The sequence below is a fragment of the Fopius arisanus genome, unplaced genomic scaffold, assembly GCF_000806365.1.
Source record: "Fopius arisanus strain USDA-PBARC FA_bdor unplaced genomic scaffold, ASM80636v1 scaffold00092, whole genome shotgun sequence".
Taxonomy (NCBI): Eukaryota; Metazoa; Arthropoda; class Insecta; order Hymenoptera; family Braconidae; genus Fopius; species Fopius arisanus.
Window position 1 is genome coordinate 163,873 of NW_011887831.1, and position 22,463 is coordinate 186,335.

A 22,463-nucleotide genomic window follows, 5' to 3' on the forward strand; every position below is an offset into this window, starting at 1 on the left:
AAAATATAAATTCATTAGTGGTATATCTTCAATACATTGAAATTTTTTTTCATTTGAAATTCCACAAGATGAGGCTTCCCCCTTCCGCCCGTTCAACAGTCGGTTAAATTTAAGTTAAATAAATAAAAAACAAACAGCATTCATACCGCAGAACATAAAATTCACCCCTTTGACTTGATAGACACCCCAGCATTGCGTGGCGCTCTCTCTCCCTGGGGGTGAAGTACTACAATGTCGGTGGGGTCACTTAAACCCCCAGAACTGAGCCTCTACTTTAGTCAATCCTCTTTGGGGATAAGTACGAAAGAGTTTTTCATCCTCTCTCGATAATCTCCACGAAAGGACAAGATAAATCAAGAATTTTCATTTCACGTAAGTGGTAATTGGGTCAAGACATCAATGATTGAATTCCACGAGGCAATCGATAACTCGATTTATCGAGTGATCTAATGCCCATGATTGATTGATTTTAAATTCTCCATTTACGACTCGTGAATCATGGGACTGATCGTAGATATCGTCATTAATTACTGAATTATTTTTCATTTGTGATCTGCAGGCGAAATGGAGAGTTGGAGTGACTGGTGGTGATTTTATTTTTTTTTATCTAAAAAATCATAATGTCGATGGACTCTGGTCGGCTGGTGGTGGGTGGACGCACGAGGGAATCCAACGACTTCAGGGTCGACAGGTGACTCTATGAAATACAGTGGCAATTACGTGATAACGTTTACCTGGAAAAATCTGGGGATAATGGGACAGTCACACAGTGCTGAGGGAAGGTACAAGCTGAGGAGACCCAGCTTCAAGCAGATCACAATGGGAAAGAGACGGATTAATTACTCCAAAAATTTGTCACACACATTCTCATTCCCCGACGAAACAATCAAGGTATTACAAACTGAAATCGTCTCTCAATCTTCCAAGAATTTCACAATGTTTCGAGTAGTTATTTAAGGAATCGTACATACGCATTTGGCGATATTTTTTCCGAGGTGATTTACCTCTTTTATTGTCGAAAAAAAATAATTCTATTGGAAATTAATTAAAATTATTGATTAATCAAGAAATAATTTCGATAATTTCGATAATTTCAATTCATTATTCATTTCAGCCCCAGCAATTGAACATCAACACAGCAACTGAGGAAGAGCTCATGACACTGCCCGGTATAACCCGAAATATAGCAGTAAATATCGTCAGCCATAGAAGACTGATAGGTAGATTCAACAGAATCGAGGACGTAGCCCTTGTCTCAGGAGTTGGTGCTCAAAAATTGGAGAACATAAAGCTCGAGGTGTACGTGACATCAGTAAATGGCAGCGGTACATCATCAAGAGCATCAACAACATTGGACTCGATGGGAAATACAGAAAGCCCAGTTGACGTCAACTTGGCTAGTGTTTTTGATCTTCAGACACTGCCTGGTGTCGATCAGGTAATTAATTCTCAAACTGACACAGCACTTTCTGCACTTCCCCCACTCCATCACACGCTGTCAAGAAAATACTGTTGTAATTGCACGCGGTAATTAGACCTGTATTTGTATATTTTTGTGGACGTTCCAAGTTTATTTATAATGTTTTGCAGGAATTGGCATCGAGAATTGTTGAGAAACGAGCGAAGCATGGGTGGTATCACTCCCTCGATGAGATCGCCAAGCTGAGGGGAATGGGTAAGCATCGATTTGCGATGATAAAGCCACACCTGAAGATCAATGTGTCCAATGGATTGGTAATGAGAACACCGAGCAGTGACAGTACTTTACCAGCTTGGGATATACCCCAGGCATCGAGTACTCCAAGGCTCAATAATGTTGGAAGAAAATCCGGACGAATTGATCGAGAGGAATTCACTGAACCAATTGTGTAATTATTTTCTCACATTCCTCTATTCTAATTATTGAAAAAAAAACAAATTATTTACGGTATTTTAACAATAATTTTCTCATTTATTTTGGCCTCAGGCCAGAGAACGACGAGAATGAAAAACACTTCGAGCTGAGCACTGGAATATCAGAGAAGGAGATATGGGAATTGCTGAGCATCGCCAGTCCTCGTCCAAGTCTGAGATTCGAGTGCATCCACAGGTCTTTCGTGAGGAAAACGATAAGAATAGCTTCCTGGAATCTTACGTCATTCACTGCTGATAAGGCGAGCAATCCTGGGGTGATGGAGGTCGTCTGTCGGACTATTCTTGAGAATCAGATCTGTCTTCTGGCTCTTCAGGAAGTCAAGAGCCCTGAGGCACTGGAGATTCTCACTAATGAGCTCAATTTACCGACTCTCAAGAGAGTCAGGGATTGGCGAGAGAACAAGAGGAAGTGGCACTCGGTGCACCTCGGTGCTGGTCTCGCTGTCCTGTGGGATGCCGATCCCAGGAAGAATATCAGCCTCAGGGAGCAGCCACCAGCTACCAAAGTATTTCTTCCAGTTCTTGCCTCTATGATATTCCATGTAAGACTGGCAATAATTTTTAAAATTCTAAATTTTTAATTATCCTATTTTTCCAGATGTTAAAAGTTTATTTTATTTTTTGTAGATTAATAAAATCGATTTAACGATAATAAACGTCCAGATGCATGGACCGGACGACATGAAGATAATCGAGAGATTCCTGGATGCTAAGAATTCAATATTCCTCGGTGATTTCTCGTGGACAGACGACACGACGAATTGCAGTGGCAATATAATGATCGATACGAATACAGCAGTTAACAGCGACAAGTACTTTTACAAGGATAGAATAATCTGGCGTGAGGATTCCTCGAAATTATTTGATACAGGACTCCACCGAGTGGTGAGACAGGGGCTCATGCACTTGGGAATACCTCAGGGATGGAGATGGGGTGGTCCAGCATCGGATCACTGTCCAGTCTGGTGTGAAATATTCACAGAACCCAGTGACACGTGATACACTTCCATTTATCTATTGACTAATGATTTTTCTCCTTCGCAACGATTTTCAGGGGAGAGTTAAACTTAATTTACAATTATCATCGTTAAAACTTCCTCAAAAAATTGATACCCTTCCTCAATGAATTAATTACGATAACGAGTTGATAAAATAGTCGTTGTCACATGGCCTCAGATGATTGAGAGATTTAATATCTAGCAGTATTCTTCTTCTTGATCTTCAATTGATAAAAAAGAAGAATAAAGACTGACTATTTCGATTGTACGAGACAATGCGATGCTGGTATATCGTATTACTGATGTATTATATTGTAAAATATAAGAGAATTATTTTCCTACGAGTCTTGTCACATTAAACCGTCAGATTTTTTTTTCAGTTTCTTTAATCTCATATGTAAAGTGTTTTTTTTTACATTTCATGTACATATTTACAGTGTGGGGTTTTATTTCTTTAACTATACATTATAGAAAAATATATAATAAGGATTCCCTGTATGGTTCATTGATCAGCAAGAGCGAGCAGAAGGACGTGAGAGATAATCAATTCCAGTCATTCTAGGATATTTATCTTTTTTGATCAGAGGGTACGAATTATCTAAAGGTCCTTCACTCGTTGGTGACGTGTGTCGGTGTTTCACTCTCCATTCCCTCCATTCCATCGGGCAGGATCATCTCTGTTTGTTCAGTCTCTTTGTGGAGGGCTATTATTATCTTGTCGTCTGTCGATGATTGACTATCTGACGAGCCTTCCTGGGTCGATGTTGCTGCTTCCTGGTGAATGGACAATGTTCAGAAATTATTTATCAATTTTTGTAAAAAAAATTACAATCCATAATTATTTTATTTAAATTATTTTGAAGAGTAATTGGGGAAAATTAGTTGTTCAAGGTCAATAATGCACTCGAGATGATGAATATAAACAATAAAAGTATGAAATTTCGTATGAAATGAAAGTCTACTTACAGTACTCCTGATCTTGGTGTGTGTTTTAATGTGTTTGGTGAGATGATCAGATCTCATGAATTTTTTGGTACACTCGGGACACTGGAACCTCTTCTCCCCAGTGTGAGTCCTCCTGTGTCTCTGGAGTTCATCAGACCGCGTGAATTTTTTTCCACAGAATATCCAACTGCATACAAAAGGTCTCTCTCCAGTGTGCCACCTAAGATGTGCCCTCAAATGACTCGTCTTTCCATAAACTTTATTGCACCCAGCAATATGGCAAACGTGCTGCCTCTTGTGTGTCATATCCCTGCTTCTCTCTCCATCACTGCAATTGGGACAATTACAAGCAACACGTCTCCTGTGCTGCTTAGCTCCATCCTCTATGCTCGTAGTATTCGTTGGATTTGTTTGAGGCTGTAGCTGCTGTGGCTGTGGTTGTTGCGCCTGCTGTGGTGGCTGTGGTGCAATAGCCCCATTAGCCTGAATAGTCTGGAGTATCTGCCACTTTGTGGGATCACCAGAGTCGAGATGAACAGCTGGGGCAACAATTTGATTGCCAGTGGCAGTGGGAAGTGCCTGTACAGCAGGTTGAAGTGCACTAGCTGGAATTACCTGGACATTACCAAGTCCAGGAATATTTTGAACGGGAATTGACTGGAGAAATCCATTGGGATTGCCAGGCTGGAGTTGCATTATACCTCCGTTACCCACGTTGAGACCTCTCATCATTCCTCCCTGTTGTGCAGTGATATTTGTCAGCGCTGATGCTGATATCAGGGTCAACTGCTGGCCCTGTGCACCAGCTATCGTTATTGGTTGGATTGACTGCTGAGTTGGCTGGGCAGCGGGGATGTGAATCACTTGACCTGCTGCCAGCTGATTAGCATCGATACTCGTCAGCTTGATTTCTCTCTCTGAATCAGCTGGTGTTGTCATATTAGAAACCTCTATTTTCTGGCCTTCCTTCGTTGTTATCGATGTGAGAGGACGTCCCAATGAACCCAGTCCCACAACCTGGACATTGCTGGGGGCTGAGATCGAGGCGGATGTTGTCCAGGTGGTGCTTGACGTTGGAGTTGAAGCCACAGCTGCCTGTTGGGCCTGGACTTGTGCCTGTGCCTGTGCCTGGGCCTGTGCTTGTGCCTGCGCCTGGGCTTGAGCCTGGGCCTGTGCTTGAGCCTGTGCCTGTGCCTGGGCTTGCGCTTGGGCTTGGGCCTGGGCATGAGCCTGAGCCTGGGCCTGGGCCTGAGCGTGGGCTTGCTGCTGTTGGGCTACCTGTTGGCTCTTCCATCATTCATTATTCAATTGGACTAATAAATTCACTGGGATATCCTGGGAAATAATTGGGTAGATGATGAAAAATTGGGAGAGGTCAATTCTTCAGGAAAATTCGGTAATTAATTCCCAGAAATGAATATGGATTTCGCCTCATTATTTCCCAGTGTTTTTAACAAATTTACCTGTAACCCCTGCAGCTGGGGCAAATTCGCTATTTGGACCTGTTGAATCTGCCCATTGGGAGTGATAATCTGCGCCATCTGCGGTATCTGCTGCAATGGAAATCTTATTAAATTTTTGTTTTAACTTTTCATCTACTGTATCAAATATTTAAAATAAAATAAATAATAGTATCTAGAATAGATTGAGTCCTCACCTGCGCTATTTGTGGTATCATCTGTGCAGCTCCCATATTAAAAACATTGGACAGCGCTTGAATGGGAAAATGAACAGTCTGATAGATAGTCTGTCCATTATTAGCAGTAACTGGCACCTGAACAGGTACAGTCTGCTGGACATGCTGCATGGGGAACTGTAGAGGCCTGACTTGAACACTTTGCCCTGGAACATCAAGAGTTGCCTTGGAGTCTGCTCCATGAGGATTGCAGGCGTTAAAGGCCAGTGGTTAATTCGATGCATTGGGAAATTAAAATTGAAGAAAATAAAATAAAAAATCCACCGGATAAAATACAAAAGAAAAAAACCCACTGAGTCAAGCTGGGATTAAGCATCAAGCAGTTATCAAATGAATTAATCAAACAAACCTGTTGGTAACTGTACAGTTTGCCCACCGATATTCTGAATAATGGACGTGGGGAAGACACTGGGGGACCTGATGAGGGAGACTGGCTGGGGTGTTATTATGGTCTGGCCATTGGCCAGTTGAACCTGCTGTGAGCCCAGTTGCACCTGTTGACCACTTGCACTGGTGAATTGCATTGGTTGGGACTGATGATGTCCACCAACAGCTGACATTGCTGATGAGGGAATGAAGAGAGCCTCCTGGCCATCGATATTCACTGTCTGCATCTGGGGTATAACGCTGTAGCTCAGCTGCTGGGGTTGAGATGCTGTTTGCTGGGGCTGGGGTTGACCTTGGGTCTGTTGGGTCACCTGCTGCTGCTGCTGGGGCTGAGACTGATTACTTGCAATTGGGGAGCTCTAAAATCGAATTTATATGGACCATAAAATTTTGAGAACTGGAAAGAACTGAGAAAATTATTGAAGATAATAAATACCTGAAGAAATTGCTGAGGAATTCCCTGGACCGTGATAGTCTGCGTTCTCTGCTGATCGTGCTGCTGCTGCTGAGCCATTGGTACAAAATTCTGTAGCTGCTGGAGGGTAATAACCTGGGGCTGCCCATGGTGCTGTATCTGATCATGCTGACTCTGTGCAGCCTGTTGCTGCTGCGCCTGAAGCTGCTGAAGTACATTGGCAGTGAGAAATCTGATTTGAGGCGGTGACACCTGCTGCTCCATCTGCTCCTGTCCCTCCTGACTCTGGGACTGGCTTTGCAATTCATCGTGGCTCTCCTCAATAACCTCTTGCTGTCCACAAACACAAAGACAAAAATTACAAAAATTAAAATGCCACAACTGTTTATCTCCCAGAAAATTGTCAAATAAAAAAACCAATTAAACATCATCCAATCCCTCACCATGACTGAATCAAATCAATTGTAGAGAGTGTCAATAAATTTTCCGGTTGTCAAAAAAAAAAACAAAGTGTTTAGTGAGTCCCCGGAGTGGCGTCTTGGCGGCCATCCATGACCCCTCGATCCGAGAAATACCCAAGTGTTGAAACAACAAAACTCCAGGAGATGGTGTACGTTATCCCGGTGGAGCGGTGATATTTTTTTTAGCCATTCCCCAGAAATAAACACGTGCGAGGGGAGTTTTGATGTTGAAATAGTTGTTGTCCCGCCAGTGGTGGCGACAAAGAAGGCCCTCCTTGAGGACCCAAATGGAGGAACGCCTCTCTACGCCCCTGCACCAGCCCCACCCGCCCTGGACATGTGTTGGGGTAACGAGCGTGTGTTCGGGTGCTCTCGGGGATACTCGTCGGAGTTGTACACACTAGTCGATTTGTCCGTGTGAAACACCTGGACGTACCCACACATCAGTGGATACTTGGAATCGACGCAAAAACCGACGCTCAATCGACGCCACACCCGCCCACTCGACGCTATCAACCCTGAGCTCTTCCCCCCCGGACAACCTAAACATTATTTCACTAACACATGTGATGGTGATGTCTCGGGAACATTGGGAGCACCGTGGAAGGCTTTCCGCGGCCTCAGCCTCCACCCACTTTTCACTTTGGACTCCACCTAACTCGGGGCATACACGTGCTGGGGTATCTCAATTCTCGAATTTTTCTTTTCCGGGAACACAAAAGCTTCTCCATAGATTTCAAGGGTTTTTGGGGTTCCCTTGAATTTTTGGGGATTTTTTGGAGAATTTGGAAATTATTTATGGAATATTTTGGGAATTGATAACGATTTTTTGGGATTTCCCGCCGATTTTCAAGTTTTTGGGGTTGGGGCGGCTTTTGGGGTCGTTTTTTTTTGTATTATTTTTTTTTGTCACCTGCGGTTATTGTTTAAATGGTATTTCAACATTTTAATTCAATCCTTTTCCTTTCACTCGGAATATTTTTTTTTTCACTCCATCTTTTACTTCTCCACCACTGACATACAATATATTTTATTAATAACAATTGCCCACGTGCCTCCTGCGTCTTCACCGCGAAAACAATTTCCTGGTGATAAAATTATTTATAATCATGAGGACATATCCGGAATCCTCATGATTCGTCACTCCCTCCAATCTCCAGAATATTCCTCCCAAAATTCCCTCTCCATTTTCCCATATTTACTCCTCCATCCAGCCCCAAGAGTCTAGCCTCTAGACCTCCACATGTCATCCCACCAGGAACCCAAAATTCCGGGGTAAAAGAACCCAAAATATTCCAAAAAATGTCAAAAAAACCAGCGAAATGTGGAATTATTTATTTATCCCTTTATTGAAGTGGCACATACCTTCAGCTTGGAGGCCATATCGAGGTCGAATCATTCATCAATCGTTTTCCCGATGATCAATCTCCTCACAGAAAAATAAATTTCAAACAATCAATCTGTCGAAACAATGACCGAACAACCGACTGGATTCCCTCCAAAATAATCTGGCACCTCTGGAGGTGGAGAATTGTCCTCGTGGAGGAGTTATCGCGCACGCTTTCTGGAATTGGACTTGGGGAATGTCGGAGGTTGGATTGGAGTCAACTGCGTCGCCTCGGGAATACTCGTAACAGTGTACGTAGCGTCGGGACGCTATTTTATTTTTTTTCTCTTTTGAGTGTGTGAGGGTGGTGGGGGCTGTGGAGAATGGGGATTGGACGAGAAATGACAGCCCGTTTTCAGGGGCGTACGCCCTGACAGCTGGGGGACAGACGCCCACCCCGGGATCAGGGGTTAATGGCAGGAAAAATTTTTTTTTTGATACCATGGGTGGGGATAGGGTGGGAATTTCGATTTTTGAATTTGACGATTAATTCCCGCGGGGAGGAGCCGCCCGCCCTCAATTATTATTGTTTTTTAATTGTTATTCAAATTGTATTTGTTGTTATTATTGTTGATTAATTATTTATGGTGATAATTATGGGAAAATTATTGAAGTGATATTAATTATTTGAATTTTTTGAATTTGAATTGAAAAGGAAGTGGGAGAGGGAGAAATGAAAAACGAAAATATTCTGATCTGTTTTATTGATTTTTCAATTATTTCTCATTCATACCGATGAAATTGATAAATTAACGAAGATTGACGTTGATTATAATTGAAATGTTATAACACTGTATTTGTAATCAGGAGTTATATACATAATAAATAAATTGTCTAATATCATTCAGTAGCGGAGAGTCAAAACAGTCGATCCTCATTTCACCGAGTTTTATGCAAATATCTCGGAATGTGCTACAGCTACAAAAATTTTCATTAAAAACTTTTTGCAGTTCTACCTCTCCCCCATAAAAAAGGTCCCTTGAAAATTTTTGGGTTTGCCTTCCATCCAGAGATATTTCCCAAAAACCAAACCAAAAAAAAACGAAGAAATCCACTTTACTAAATTTCGAAATTCAGTTATTACGACATATCTCCGAATCCGAGGGAGAAATCGACAATTCCATAATGACCTTTTTTCCAGCTCTCATTTTCGCCTACAAAATTGGTAATTACGAAAATATCATTATCTCCCTCGGATCCCGAGATATCCACGGAAAACCGTTCGACCTCTCCATTACTGATCTCCAGGAAGACGACTGGGAGTTCAAAATATCTCGGGCTGTAAAAAAAAATCAGCTGTTGTGCCCAAAGGTGTAGAAAAGCATTAAGCAGACGATAAACAATTAAAGTTTGAATGATTGATGATTAGAAACTCGCAGTCGTCCCTTAATCGTCAAATCCCCATTTTTGTAAATTGAGTACAAGATTTAACAATTAATCTTTAAGTAAATTGAACTAGAATTGGCGTGTGTAAATTGTCACAGGGAAGTCCCATGTGATCACCAGGTGATATCATTGCACATTCTGTTGCTCTCGACAACTCAATAAAATTAATGCCTACTATAAATATTCGAATATCTTAATATCAGATGTCGTGATTTCGTTATTATTATCTAGGATCGAGGAAAATGAGAAGAAAATATTTAAAGGCCACCACCAGACCTCTCAACGCTGATCTGTTTCTTGAGGATGTCCTTTTCGTGCTGGGCCTCTTCCATTTCGGCCATCCGGGCGAATCTCGAATAGGCAACATGACCGGATTTTATAGCGGACATCATCTAATGAGAAATAAATTATTTACTAATTGCCCAATCACCAAATGCACTACAGCATGCGATAAATTTATCTAAACTCTCCACATGAAATAATTATTAAATTATTTTAATTGATAGTTCAATTAAAATGGGAATTAATAATAATAAATTATGAGAAATAAAACAATTGGGGGATCAAGACGAGGTCAAGGTCATTACGAGGAGTTAATAATTACACAGGGATAATTACGGGTCGTGTACTAGCGCAAAATTATATTTTTGCAATTGTCTAAGAATAATTCGAGATCGAAAATGGTGAATATCTCAAAACCACCGGGAGATACAGAAATTTTTATGACAACCTTTTTTCAAGCTCTGAATCGGCTCGATAAAAAAGCTAATAATAAAATTTTCCCTATCTCCATTTTTTAATGAGATATGCCGAAAAAGCTAGTCTCTCGTTTTCACCCCTCGACTGGAGATAATTCTGCTAAAACCAGTGCACGTCGTGTGTTTTAGTTTCGAATTAGCGGAATAAAGAGTGAATGCCAAGTGCAAAAACGACTGAAGGAAAGGGCAATTAGACATTCCGCTAATGAAGAAACAACGGACAGACCTGAAGGTACTCGTCCAGTTCGACTTGACCATTCATGTTAGTATCAATTTCTTTGAGAATCTCGTGTAGCTCTTCACCCGGCACATCCTTGTCACCGAATAGCTGCAGATGGGCAGATAAACATTGAATTAATTAATCTGTACCACTTATTTACCTGGAGATAATCCTGGAGCTCCATCTGCCCATTATAACTCAGATCAATCTCGTTCAGGAGTGCGTGCATCTCTTCCTCTTTGAATTTAATCCCTAACGCCTAAATTAATTAACAATTTATTACAATTACATGAATTTAAAATTACTCCCCTCGAAATATCACTCACTCTCCATAAAAAAAAAAATTCATTTGTCGAATTATGGAAAAACCAAAACAAAAGGATAAAAATCATTTATTAACAATTTATTTATTATTTACTCCTCATGATAAGTAAATAATTGATAAATAATTAATAAATAATATTAATCGTACCTTCAATCCTCGCCGGATGTCATTAATGGAGACATATCCCTTCCTATCTTTATCGATGATCTGGAACCTTTTGATGTAGAGCTGGATCTCATCTTTGGTGAGATTGATAGGAATTTTATCCCTGGAGGCTCGATTAACCATCTGTCCCATCTCATTCGCCAGAAATTCACTAGCTTCTTTGTGCTGCTTCTTCTTCTCTTCAGGTGACCACTTGAGCTCTTCAGCCATGATATCAATGATCCCAGGAAGTGCCTCATTGGCTGCTTGAACATTGAGAAAAGCCAGTCTGAGTCTCCTGGCGATCATATCGATAGCTGTTCTCGCATATTCACGACACCCGTAACGAATTTCGGCATCGATGTAGGGAAACTCTGGGTGAATTTTCTTTCCGATGATGGGCCACCTTTTGCCAGTGAGTGATGCCATTTTAGCAACAGCAAATGCACGATCGCCGTAGCTCTTCGCCAGGTGCTGTGCAACTTCACACTCGAGACCAAAATCCTGGACCAATCTGATGTACATCGTTGGACTCCATCCGTGGGCACCCTCCAGGAGCATTCCATCGGTCTGGGAGACGTCGAGGGGTTCCAGTCGACACGCCTGAATGGCAGCATCAACGGCTTCCTCAGCCATAGCTCTATAGGTCGTCCATTTTCCACCAGCAATTGTCACTAAATTCGTGGGACTGACGTGGACAATATGATTTCTCGCCAATGACTGGGTATTCGGTTTATTGGGATCAGATACAAGAGGTCTGATGCCACTCCAGGCAGACAGAACATCACCACGACGTACCTCAACATCTGGATTCAAATAATTCTTCACTTCCTGGAGGATAAACATGATCTCATCCTCTGTCGGTCGAGGATTGTGGGTGACCTGACAGGGTAAATCAGTTGTGCCAGCGATTGTTTGCTTCTGCCAGGGGAGGAAGAAGATGACTCTTCCATCGCTGGTGGCAGGATCGAGAAGACCCATCTGATCAGGACTGTAGTATCCAGGAAGTACAATGTGAACACCAGACGATGGACAGCAGATCTCAGGGACTGCCTGATCATCCATCTTCCTGATTGAATCAGTAAATGGTCCAGTGGCATTGATAATCGCCTTGGCCTTGACATCCCATTCCTCTCCAGTCATCTCATCCCTGACGTGTGCACCTGTCAGCACGGTCTTGCCATCCCTGTCACGTCCCTTCAAGAGATTCACCACTGACACGTGATTCACTACAGTGGCACCCAGTCTGGAGGCTGTCAGTGCCACTGCAAGGTTCATCCTGGCGTCGTCCTGTTGTCCATCGTAGTAGACAATAGCACCAGTTAATTTGTCACCCTTGAGCATGGGGAACAGCTCCAGGGCGTTCGCTTTGCTCAGGTAGTAGGAGGATTTTACTGTTTTACTTCCTGCCACGAGATCGTACATTTTTATACCGAACCAGTAGTAGGGGATCTGCCACCAGGTGTACACTGGCAGCATTATTGGGAGTGGGTGGGCCAGGTGGGGTGCACTGTGCAGCATCTGGGCTCGCTCGTGGAGTGCCTCTTTTACCATCTTGTATTGCTCAACGTCAACCTGCATTATTGCCTTCTGGAGATAACGTACACCACCGTGGATGAGCTTTGTACTCCTCGAGGAGGTTCCAGATGCAAAATCATCACCCTCGATCAAGGCTGTCTTCAGACCTCTCGTGCACGCGTCTAAGGCACATCCAGCTCCTGTTGCTCCACCTCCTATGATTAGGACGTCGTATTCCAGTTGCTCCTTCAGGTTCTTCAGTTGCTCCTCTCGGCTTGGTAGGGGTCTCTTCACTGGCTTGTGGGCTACCTTTTCCGCTAATACCTTTAAAACGATTATTCCGAGAGGTAATTTTGGCGAAATTGTTCTTTGATTTGTTTTATTCGAGAACATTGTAATTATTTATTAATTAGCGATATATACCGGTGAATCAGACGTAAAAAAATAAGTCGTCACAGCACCAGCCCCCACAGCACTAGCACCGGCTGCCAGCAATCTTAATGTTGCCATTATCCCTCAGGTCGATGACTTACTCGTTCAAATACTATAGTTCAAACGAAATCATTAAATCAGATCAGTCAATTCATCCCAAGACATGTGCAATCGCATGAAATGTCACGTGAATCATTACGCAATCGAGTTTACAATGATGGGTTAAACGATACCGAGTAATTAAATCCGACTGCAGTAATTGCTGGAAGGGAAAATTGCATTTGCCATTTGCATTTCTAAAAAATTATGAAATTAAATGCCAAAAATCCCTGCGACTTCCCCCAGGTCTCAAAACCTTTGAAAATATCTTTAATAAATTTTTTGGATTGAATTATTGATAATTAATTCGTATTAATGAATTTTATTGCCGTTGGATGGAAAAATCGAGTGGAAAATTGGAAAAATTTTGAATTTCGAAATGATGGAACGACTTGACTGCGGTTTTTGTTGAAGACAATAATATATTTCCATTCTACGTCGTTCCTCATTTATGTACAGACCTTGGCAACACCCGGGAAAACCACGTGGCTTATGTAATAAATTGACATCCATGTATTTAAAAATATATCGACTTTTCCCCGTCTTTTCCCTGAATTTTCACACTCGGACAAAGAGAATTCCTTTGAAATTGTCTCCCGAGCTCTCACTTTATTGCGTTATTAAATTTTATTGCAGAAAAGATAATATCTTGAGTCATTTATTTATTGGAGAATTGTTTTTTGTAATAAAGATTTATCCTCGACCTTTATTCTCTCCAATCGTTGCAATTATAGATTTCTTTGTGTTCTATAAACTTCGTTTCGCCTTTTTAACGTTCTAATCTAATAATCGAAATTTATCGAGTTTATCGCGCCGATATCTCGGAAGGGAATGACTTTAAAGGAAACTTATGAAGAGCTTTTTTCCGCAGAATTGAATTCTCTACAAAAAAAGTTCTCAGAGCTTTCTTCTCAATCCAGCCGCTCCGAAGATATCATCTGTTGTCTGAAATGAGAACCGAAACTTGGAGATCTTTAATAAAGTTTATTTTCCCGATACCTGAAAAAATAATGATTTCCCAAAAAAGTTCTGAGGACATTTTTTCCGCAGAATGAAATTCTCCCCAAAAAAGTTCCTTAGAGCAACCCTGTAAACCCACCCACACCGAAGATATCCCCATTTCCCCAAAACTCAAAACCCTCTCCTCGTCTCGAACTTACCCCATTGTGACAGCCCATCTGTTCCCCCAAAAAAATTCCAACAATTCGAATGTCGCAAGAGTTAAAAATGGTCCTGAGGTGCAGTGCCAAAATACCATGAAACCGTCTCGAAGCTATCCACGAGGATAACATCATCACGGCCTCGTGATACATTGACACAAATTCACGTGAATCCCCGATTGAAAGTCAACCGATAAAATCGTGATAAGAGGTTAGAGAGAACACGTGATAATTCCCAGGGACACGACCATGACCATCACCTGAATCACGAATTAAATACTATCTGTTGACATTTGCTGAACCCTGGGATCGAACTCGTAGTGATTGCGAATGATTCACACACTCTAGGACATTTTCTGCATTAATGAGATAACAGATGAATTATCACTGGCTCCAGTCACTGGACGCACCTTTAATTTATTTAAACAGCTTTTTTAGGACGAACTCCTCGATTTTTCGCAATAAATGGCAATCTTTTTCCTGCCGATGATTTCTGCTGGCTGCGGTGCCGGGCGCAGCTACTGTGCAATTTTTTTTTCTTTCGAGACTGTAGTCCCAGCTGGGCCCTGTCACTCGCCATTGGTCGGCCCAATCTGCCAATTAAGAATATCGCGGGAAATTTGAATTGATAAAAATTCCCGAAGAAATCAATCATTTTTTATTATAATATGCAATCAATATTATTGACTGTTTATAAATTTTTATTTAGTCACCAAAAAATCTGGGGACTCAATAATAATAATGATTATTATTATTATATTATATTCTATTAATCGTCATAAAATTCATTGGATAATTTTTGAATTGATAAAAAATGGAATTCTTATAAATTCAAATTTCTGGAATAATTTATAATATAAATATAATTATTTTTGGGGGGGCGATGGAGGAGAGGAGATGGTGACGAAATGTTCAAAAATGGTATATTTGTGAATACGCCTGGAATAATTTAAATCTTTTATAATAATGTTTTCTTCATTTTCATCTCTGATACTTGACAATGTTCTTACTTTAAATCCTTAAACTTAGTTTGACAATGTTAATAATGAGGGGGGGGGAAGGGGAAGAAGGGGATCTTCAAAATAATTTTCAGGATCGAGATAAAGGGATTAACTCTGCAAATGGGCGAATAGGGGAGGGACAAAGAAAAAAAAATAGACACTTCTGACGATAATCATTTATCCTCTCTCTCTCGTTGAAAAAGAAATCTCCGTTATATTCTCTCGATTATGTTCTGCTCACTTGGCTCGGCTAGCTCTCTCTTTCGGCTCATCATTTGTACAAATTCAATTAAGCAACGTATGTATACACTTTTCTGCAACGAGAAATAATTAAAAATAATTAAAAACAATAAAAATGGCAATAAACTGAAAAAAAATAGAATTTCACATTTTTCTTTATCAATTATCTCGAAAATCATGGATTCGAGCTGAAAACCGTAGAGGACTTTTTCGTGGGTAATTAAATTCTCTCAAAAAAATATTTTATACAATTTTTCCATAGAATCCATATTTTCCGAGATTTCCAGGCAAATTAAAAAATATATTATCATTGACGTGCTCACCTATCCTCTGGAGTTCGAGCTAGATACTCTCGTTCAATCAGGCCCTCAATACGTTTCTTAATTATCGTTGGAGACGGCAAAAACCTCACACGAAGCTGTTGTGTAACTTCAGTCACCAATACATTATGCTAAAACAAGAAAAAAAATCCCGAAAAATAAATCTCCAAAACAATATCAAAAAAGAAAAATTCCCAAAGCACTCACTTGCATGCGCTTTCGAGCTTTCATTATCCTAACAATCGCGGCCTCGATCTCATGCTTCCGATCCTCATCGACTTTATTACGTGTCTCCTTTCTCTCAGGTTCAGATTCACCCTTGGCAGCGACAGTCTGAATCTTAACTCTGTGCAATTTACTGGTGAAACTGTCATTGACAGTGAAATAATGCGACGGTTCGATCTCCTTGGACCTCGGAAACTTGAGTAAAACTCTCTGAGCAGCTTTGCCCATGGCCAGTGACTGTAGCGCCCTGACGAGATCCCTCTCAGGAATGTCTGTTTCACTCTGTATCTCCTCGTACGTCAATTTGTCACGATTATTAAAGAGCATAAGAACACACATTTGGTACGTGGATACTTGAATTATGTGTTTTCTAGGATTCGTACAGCTACTCCTTGGGCTGACAGCACACCCATTCCCATTGACAATTGAACTCGTTGAAGACGGTGTCTCCAGTCCATTGGCACTCTCCTCCCTCTTAGGACCATGAAATACAGCATTGAGATCAGCTGATCCAAGCTGTGGCTGGAGTGTCAGCTGTCTGCCACTGTGTTTTTCCAAATAAAAACGCCGAAATGTGTCAAATGCATCACGAGCTGCTGGTGGCATACTGCATTTTGGTGTTGCTGATTGCGTCGGCCAGAATCCAGTTGTAAGAACTCTGACACTCAAATCAACGCCACGCAAATTATTTCCCGATGCCATAACGTAATCCTTGAACTCATCCATTATCGTATTGCTGACTGTTATATCCTTGAACATACCCTCGAGCTTCGAAGTGAATTGACACCCACACTCAGTCTTCAGCTTTGAAATCATGTTCTTCTCGCTGTCATCGGAGACTGATTTATTGAGGAGAAGTCTCTTCGCCAGGTGTTGCTTGTAGTACCTCTCGAATACGTCCTTCTCCTGGAGGAACCTGAAGAGTACCATTGTCTTGTCAAGTATGCCCTCGATCTCCTGCTCAGTCATTCCCTTGACACCTTTCTTCAATTTATCATCGATAAACAGTGAGAGGTACTCTGGACTCTTGGAGTTCAGATTGAGGAAGTACTCAAAGTCCGAGACAATCATCTGCTTGAAGAGTTTATCGTTGTTGAACGAGTAATGGAGGAAGTGATCGAATCTTTCCTTGAGATCGAGAAGATTCTGGACGAAGTGGACAGCGTTTGTGGTTGCCTCCTGGTCCTCCTGCACCATCGAGCGTCCCTGCTCCCTCAGAAATTGTGAGACACAGTCGCAGACTGTTCTCAAACCATCGGATACCCTCGAGAATAGCTTGTACATGCACCCCAGGTCGTCTGTCTTCTGGTTCTTCAGCATGTGCACCACTCCACTGTTCTCCATCTCCACTATTGTCTTCATGTGGACCTTTATCAGCTCCTCCTCAACTACCTCGACTATCCTCGACTCTGTTGACTCGTCTAGGTAGTGCTTGGCTCTCTCCGACTCCTCCGAAATTCTCGCCTCAACTTTTTTTATGTACACCGATGCACTGTTCTCAGCTAAAAATTTTTGCGACTCCATACGGTAGAACTCTGCACTCTGCTGGAGGAATGGCCTCTCGAAGTCCTCCTCGTACACGATACGACTATTAATACCTAAACGCATCAGCATCTGACACGCATTTTTTATTGCCATACGATCTACAACTTCACCTCGACGCTCACGTGCTACCATCCCCAGGAGGGTCTCTCGAAGATGATCTCTCACGCAACCGTATCTCACCACCTGGTCATCAATTTATTATTAATAAATCATTCATTAATTATTCATCCATGAATCAATAATAAATTAATATCAATGAATTAATTGAGTGAAAAAATCAATCTTTCAGACAATTTCAATTGAAAAAAAAAATATTTAACGATTAGTACCTGATCACGAAATATTATGAGCCCAAGATTATAAACATTATCGACTTCATTCTGCTGTACATAGACTCGATCCATATACATGAGTATATCCCTGATCATGGTCATGGATGTTGTGTGGTCATTCCACGCTTGATTAAGTGTCTGTAAAAAGTTATTGTGCAGTGAGTGCAGCACATCCTCACGCACTTTATTCTCGAGATGATGTGTCACGACTTCCTTGAGGCCAGTGTACAGCCTCTCCCCGTATTTATGGAGTACCATTGTGTAGGCATTGCGATAAAGCTCCTCGAAGCTCAATCCCGAATTGTTCTTCTTTTGAATCTCTTGGATGGCATTTTTTAAAAGCGCCCAGATGTTCTCCACGTACTTTTCGTCGACAGTCGTCTGTTGATTAAATTATTCAATTGATAATTATATTTATCTTTAGTTAATGAGAATCTGTTTTCGGATGATGCTGATGTGATCCAGGGGTTGATACCATTTTTTTTATTCAGTTTAAACGGTTTTTTCCATTTTTTTGGAAATTTTAATTAGGAATTAATTATTTAGATTGTACCAGAGATGGGATCACGAGGGCCTTCCTCGTTGGCTGAATGGAGTGAGGGAAGTACGGGGACATTCCCTTGAAGAGATCCATTTGAATCTGTTTCAGAATTTTTTTTGATAATTGGAGAAAATTTTGGGTGAGAAAATTTATTTTTCCCCCAACCTCAGGATTTTGTCTGGAATTTTGGTGGTTAGGGCTTGGAGGCCGAAAGAAATGAAAAACGTTCGAATGTTTGTAATTATCTTTATATGTTTGGATGATAAAAAATGAGAGCGAGAGGATTTGTCAAATATTTTCGCGGATTGATAAAGATTTCATGAATATTTCACTTTACTCTCAATTGCACATCCGTTTTCCGGGAATATCTTCAAATCCAAGGCCGATATCGAAATTTTTAATTTCACCTTTTTTGGAGCCCTCACCCCGGCCTTGAAAAAGTTCCCCACGAATTTTCCTGTACCTCCAATACCTCCGAGGATGTCGCTCAAAAACCGAATGACATCCCTTAAAAAACCCCGAAAATCCGCCAATTGTCCTCCGCCATGCGTCACTGACCCCAAATCATCATCAACACAGCCGCCCCCTCCCCCTGCACCCCTAAAAAAAAACAATCCCCCAAAATACTCACCGGAAAAGCGCGTATCCTCATTTTGCTCTCCTTCTTCGGCAAAGCCCCACTCTTCAGCATCTCGACGTCTGCGTTCCAACAATCTCCAACGGATCCTCACCTGAACAAAAAGAGCAGAAAATCCCAAAACATCCAACAAAAACCATCAACAAAGCCCCAAAAGAACTAGAGGTTGGTCACTCTGTAGGAGTGGACATTGCAAAAAAAACGAATCAAAAGAAAAAAAAACAATTAGCAAAAAAACGACAACCTGATAGGAAAAAAAAAAGAGGACATGGGAGCAGATGTGATTTGACAGGTCATCTCCATGGTGCCCATAAAATCATCCCTGGGGTATATATGTATAAATATATAAATAAATAAATAAATGGGGTGGGGGTCATGTCATTCCCATCACGACGACTCACCGATGCAATCTCGTCGCCTTTATTTTTTTCACTTCACGACAAAAAAGTCAATGCAAAAATACGCGAGACAATGGAACATGTGAATATGTCATGGCACGTGCCGTTGGGTCCAGGCCAGTGGCTCACACCATAAATTCACGAGGTGACGATTAACTGGATAAACAATTATTTGTTTTAATTTTTACGTGTGTTTTGGGTCGCGTATGGAGAGCAGCGCGTCAGGAGTTGAACGGTTCGTGGCCATTTTTATAACAGAACAAGAACAGAATTGGAACCAAAGAGGATTGACTGAAGTAGAGGCTCAGTTCTGGGGGTTTGACTGATCCCACTGGCATTGTAGTACCTCACCCCAAGAAAAAGACGGCGCCACACGCAATACTGGGGTGGTGGGGTGTCTTCGGTGGATTTTCATGGTGGCGACGTCTTCAGAGCTGTCAATTACTTCAGGCTTCAATAGCCTCGGAAAAAATTATTTTTATTGAATAAATTATATCTCCTCTTCAACCCCCAAAAAAAATCTTCAAAACAAAAAAAAATCCATTGACCTTCACTCAGCCGCCCCGAAGTTATTCAATATTCCAGAATGGTATCGAACATGGAGCGTGATGGGACCTGTGACAGAACCTGAATTATATCAGGAACTAGAGATCAGGTTCGGGTGATTTACGTTGGATTTTGATATTTGCAAGGGGGTGGTTCAGGGGGAATAAATTTTTTGACATTTTACTCAGCGGTTTTACAAATATCACCGGTTGATGATTGCTCCGCTCACCTCCATTGCGTGCAATTGTTTTCCAGAATTCAGGGGGAGGGTATTTGCAATTGTTAACCGTAAAATTGTGGGAATAACCCACGCTTTCTTCTACCGTACTTTTAATTGTGGCTCTACCATATGCAGAGGTGAATAATGAGAGGAATAATCAACTGCTGAGGATTTTTCCGGATTAAAAAGACCTCTGGAACTGGAACTGGAAGAGGAACAGGAATTATAGAAAATATTTTACTGAAAAATTATCAGGAACATGGAGCCGGTACAATCGAAGGAGGAGGACGATCTCATCACACCCTGGAGTGTCCAAAGTAAAAATGAAACTGGAATCGATTACGATAAACTAATCAGTAAGTGCGAAATAAATTATTAATCATTCCCCTATTATTTTCCTTTACGTCACCTTTTTTTCACCTGATGGTCAGCCAGGATGACGTCATTTCCAGATATAATCCCTCAATCCCTGACTGTAACAACCAAAAATTAATAAAAATTTTTGTGAATGGTAAATTAATTTCCGTAGGTCTGGATTTAAATGAAAAAAATCATGAGAGTTTTGTGTTTAGTTAAAAAATCATTTGAAATTGCAGAAAAATTCGGGAGTTCCAGGATCGACGACGACCTCCTGGAGCGTTTCGAACGCGTAACAGGAAAACGTCCGCACCACTTCCTGCGTCGAGGTATTTTTTTCTCCCACAGGGACATGCACACAGCCCTAAACCTGTACGAGCAGAAGAAGCCATTCTACCTGTACACAGGTCGTGGCCCAAGCTCCGAGGCCATGCACCTGGGACACCTGATCTCCTTCCTCTTCTGCAAGTGGCTGCAGGACGTTTTCGACGTGCCCCTCGTGATCCAGCTGACAGACGACGAGAAAGCAATCTGGAAGGACCTGGACATAGACGTGGCGATAAAACTCGCCCACGAAAATGCCAAGGATATAATCGCCTGCGACTTTAATCCCAACAAGACCTTCATATTCTCCAACCTGGAGCACATCGGGAGTAATCCAGAATTTTACAAGAACATGATAAGAATCCAGAAGAGGGTGACCTTCAATCAGGTGAAAGGAATCTTTGGGTTTGGTGATAGTGATCCAATTGGAAAGATATCGTTCCCACCGACGCAGGCAGCACCGGCTCTCTCCACGACGTTTCCCTTCATCTTCAAGGGTGCCAGGGTCCAGTGTCTCATACCTTGTGGCATCGATCAGGATCCTTACTTCAGGATGACGAGGGATATTGCACCCAAACTTGGATTACCAAAACCTGCGCTCCTCCACTCCATCTTCTTCCCAGCTCTTCAGGGCCCCAGGACAAAAATGTCAGCTAGTGATGTCAATTCAGCGATATTTCTCACTGATTCACCGGAGCAGATCAAGAAGAAGGTGAACAAGTATGCGTTCTCTGGGGGACACTCAACTGTCGAGGAGCACAGGAGACTGGGGGGCAACTGCGACGTTGATACCTCTTATCAGTGGCTCGGGTTCTTCCTTGATGATGATGACAGGCTTGAGACAATCAGGAAGGTATGGGGGTCGAGTCTATACATGATTTCACTGATTAATTCAATCCCAATTAATTATTTGATTAACACTGCCGTTCAGATTTGAATGAATAGTTCAAATAGATAATAATAAATTGTAATTTATTGATAAAAATCGTGGAAAAATGATAATCATGAGAATTGTGGAGATTATCAAGTTTTTATGGAATAATTATAAACAATTTCAGACGTACACAAGTGGTGAACTGCTGACTGGTGAACTCAAGAAGGAGCTCATCGATGTTCTCCAGAAACTAGTGGCTGGCCACCAGCTGAGGAGAAAGGAAGCGACCGACGAAGTCGTCAAGGCGTACATGGTGCCTCGTGATCTAGGATTCGTTACCAATAATTAAATAAATAGGAACAAATGCGTTAATACATAGAGAAATGACTCTGAAATTCAATATTATGGCACGATTATTCTGGTTATGGCTTGGAGGGATGAAATAGCCAGTGTGAGATAGAAAATTCCCACATTCACATTTCTCCATTTTCCGAGAAATCACTCCACTTTATTTTCAAATAATTATTCACTCATTTGAATAAATAAAAATTCAATCATCAATCCGCCTTTTTAATTCCCTATTTTTATAAAATAATTATTTGTCTAGAATAATAAAAAAAAATATTGGATTTATTAATTGAATTTAATTTAAAAAAAA

At 41.4% G+C, this 22,463-nt stretch overlaps 5 protein-coding genes across 13 annotated transcripts; 2 read left to right on the forward strand and 3 right to left on the reverse strand.

The window, feature by feature from the left end:
- The first annotated feature begins 264 nt into the window (after positions 1-264).
- LOC105270647 (endonuclease/exonuclease/phosphatase family domain-containing protein 1) lies at positions 265-3,253 on the forward strand. The gene is made up of 6 exons (XM_011311726.1): positions 265-372; positions 560-891; positions 1,115-1,438; positions 1,591-1,868; positions 1,967-2,456; positions 2,542-3,253. Exons 2-6 carry the CDS (start codon positions 700-702, stop codon positions 2,911-2,913), a joined length of 1,656 nt encoding a protein of 551 aa, XP_011310028.1. The 5' UTR covers positions 265-372; positions 560-699; the 3' UTR covers positions 2,914-3,253.
- Positions 3,254-3,317: 64 nt separating this feature from the next.
- LOC105270648 (transcription factor Sp4) lies at positions 3,318-8,445 on the reverse strand. Of its 4 annotated transcripts, none has more exons than XM_011311730.1 (7): positions 8,182-8,445; positions 6,377-6,688; positions 5,903-6,299; positions 5,515-5,699; positions 5,321-5,410; positions 3,879-5,144; positions 3,318-3,686 (listed from the first exon to the last, which is right to left on the reverse strand). In XM_011311730.1, exons 1-7 carry the CDS (start codon positions 8,197-8,199, stop codon positions 3,522-3,524), a joined length of 2,433 nt encoding a protein of 810 aa, XP_011310032.1. In that variant the 5' UTR covers positions 8,200-8,445; the 3' UTR covers positions 3,318-3,521. The 4 variants fall into 4 exon arrangements, with proteins under 4 accessions (XP_011310032.1, XP_011310030.1, XP_011310029.1 ...); XM_011311728.1 differs by having other exon boundaries at positions 5,321-5,407; positions 5,515-5,726; XM_011311727.1 differs by having other exon boundaries at positions 5,515-5,726.
- Positions 8,446-8,972: 527 nt separating this feature from the next.
- Positions 8,973-14,781, reverse strand: Gpo1 (glycerophosphate oxidase 1). Of its 4 annotated transcripts, XM_011311735.1 has the most exons (6): positions 14,656-14,781; positions 12,978-13,098; positions 11,040-12,878; positions 10,728-10,826; positions 10,574-10,675; positions 8,973-9,981 (listed from the first exon to the last, which is right to left on the reverse strand). In XM_011311735.1, exons 2-6 carry the CDS (start codon positions 13,062-13,064, stop codon positions 9,847-9,849), a joined length of 2,262 nt encoding a protein of 753 aa, XP_011310037.1. In that variant the 5' UTR covers positions 13,065-13,098; positions 14,656-14,781; the 3' UTR covers positions 8,973-9,846. The 4 variants fall into 4 exon arrangements, with proteins under 4 accessions (XP_011310037.1, XP_011310033.1, XP_011310036.1 ...); XM_011311731.1 differs by lacking the exon at positions 10,728-10,826; XM_011311734.1 differs by lacking the exon at positions 10,574-10,675.
- Positions 14,782-15,151: 370 nt separating this feature from the next.
- On the reverse strand, positions 15,152-19,790 carry Cul3 (cullin 3). Its single transcript, XM_011311736.1, has 6 exons — positions 19,488-19,790; positions 19,081-19,180; positions 17,906-18,289; positions 16,014-17,759; positions 15,810-15,937; positions 15,152-15,560 (listed from the first exon to the last, which is right to left on the reverse strand). The coding sequence occupies exons 2-6, from the start codon at positions 19,138-19,140 to the stop codon at positions 15,536-15,538; spliced, it is 2,343 nt and encodes a 780-aa protein (XP_011310038.1). The 5' UTR covers positions 19,141-19,180; positions 19,488-19,790; the 3' UTR covers positions 15,152-15,535.
- Positions 19,791-19,908: 118 nt separating this feature from the next.
- On the forward strand, positions 19,909-22,177 carry TrpRS (Tryptophanyl-tRNA synthetase). 3 transcript variants are annotated; one of them, XM_011311738.1, is made up of 4 exons: positions 19,909-20,139; positions 20,386-20,606; positions 20,847-21,784; positions 21,990-22,177. In XM_011311738.1, exons 2-4 carry the CDS (start codon positions 20,510-20,512, stop codon positions 22,152-22,154), a joined length of 1,200 nt encoding a protein of 399 aa, XP_011310040.1. In that variant the 5' UTR covers positions 19,909-20,139; positions 20,386-20,509; the 3' UTR covers positions 22,155-22,177. The 3 variants fall into 3 exon arrangements, with proteins under 3 accessions (XP_011310040.1, XP_011310041.1, XP_011310039.1); XM_011311739.1 differs by lacking the exon at positions 19,909-20,139 and adding an exon at positions 20,146-20,299; XM_011311737.1 differs by lacking the exon at positions 19,909-20,139 and having other exon boundaries at positions 20,306-20,606.
- The last annotated feature ends 286 nt before the right edge of the window (positions 22,178-22,463 follow it).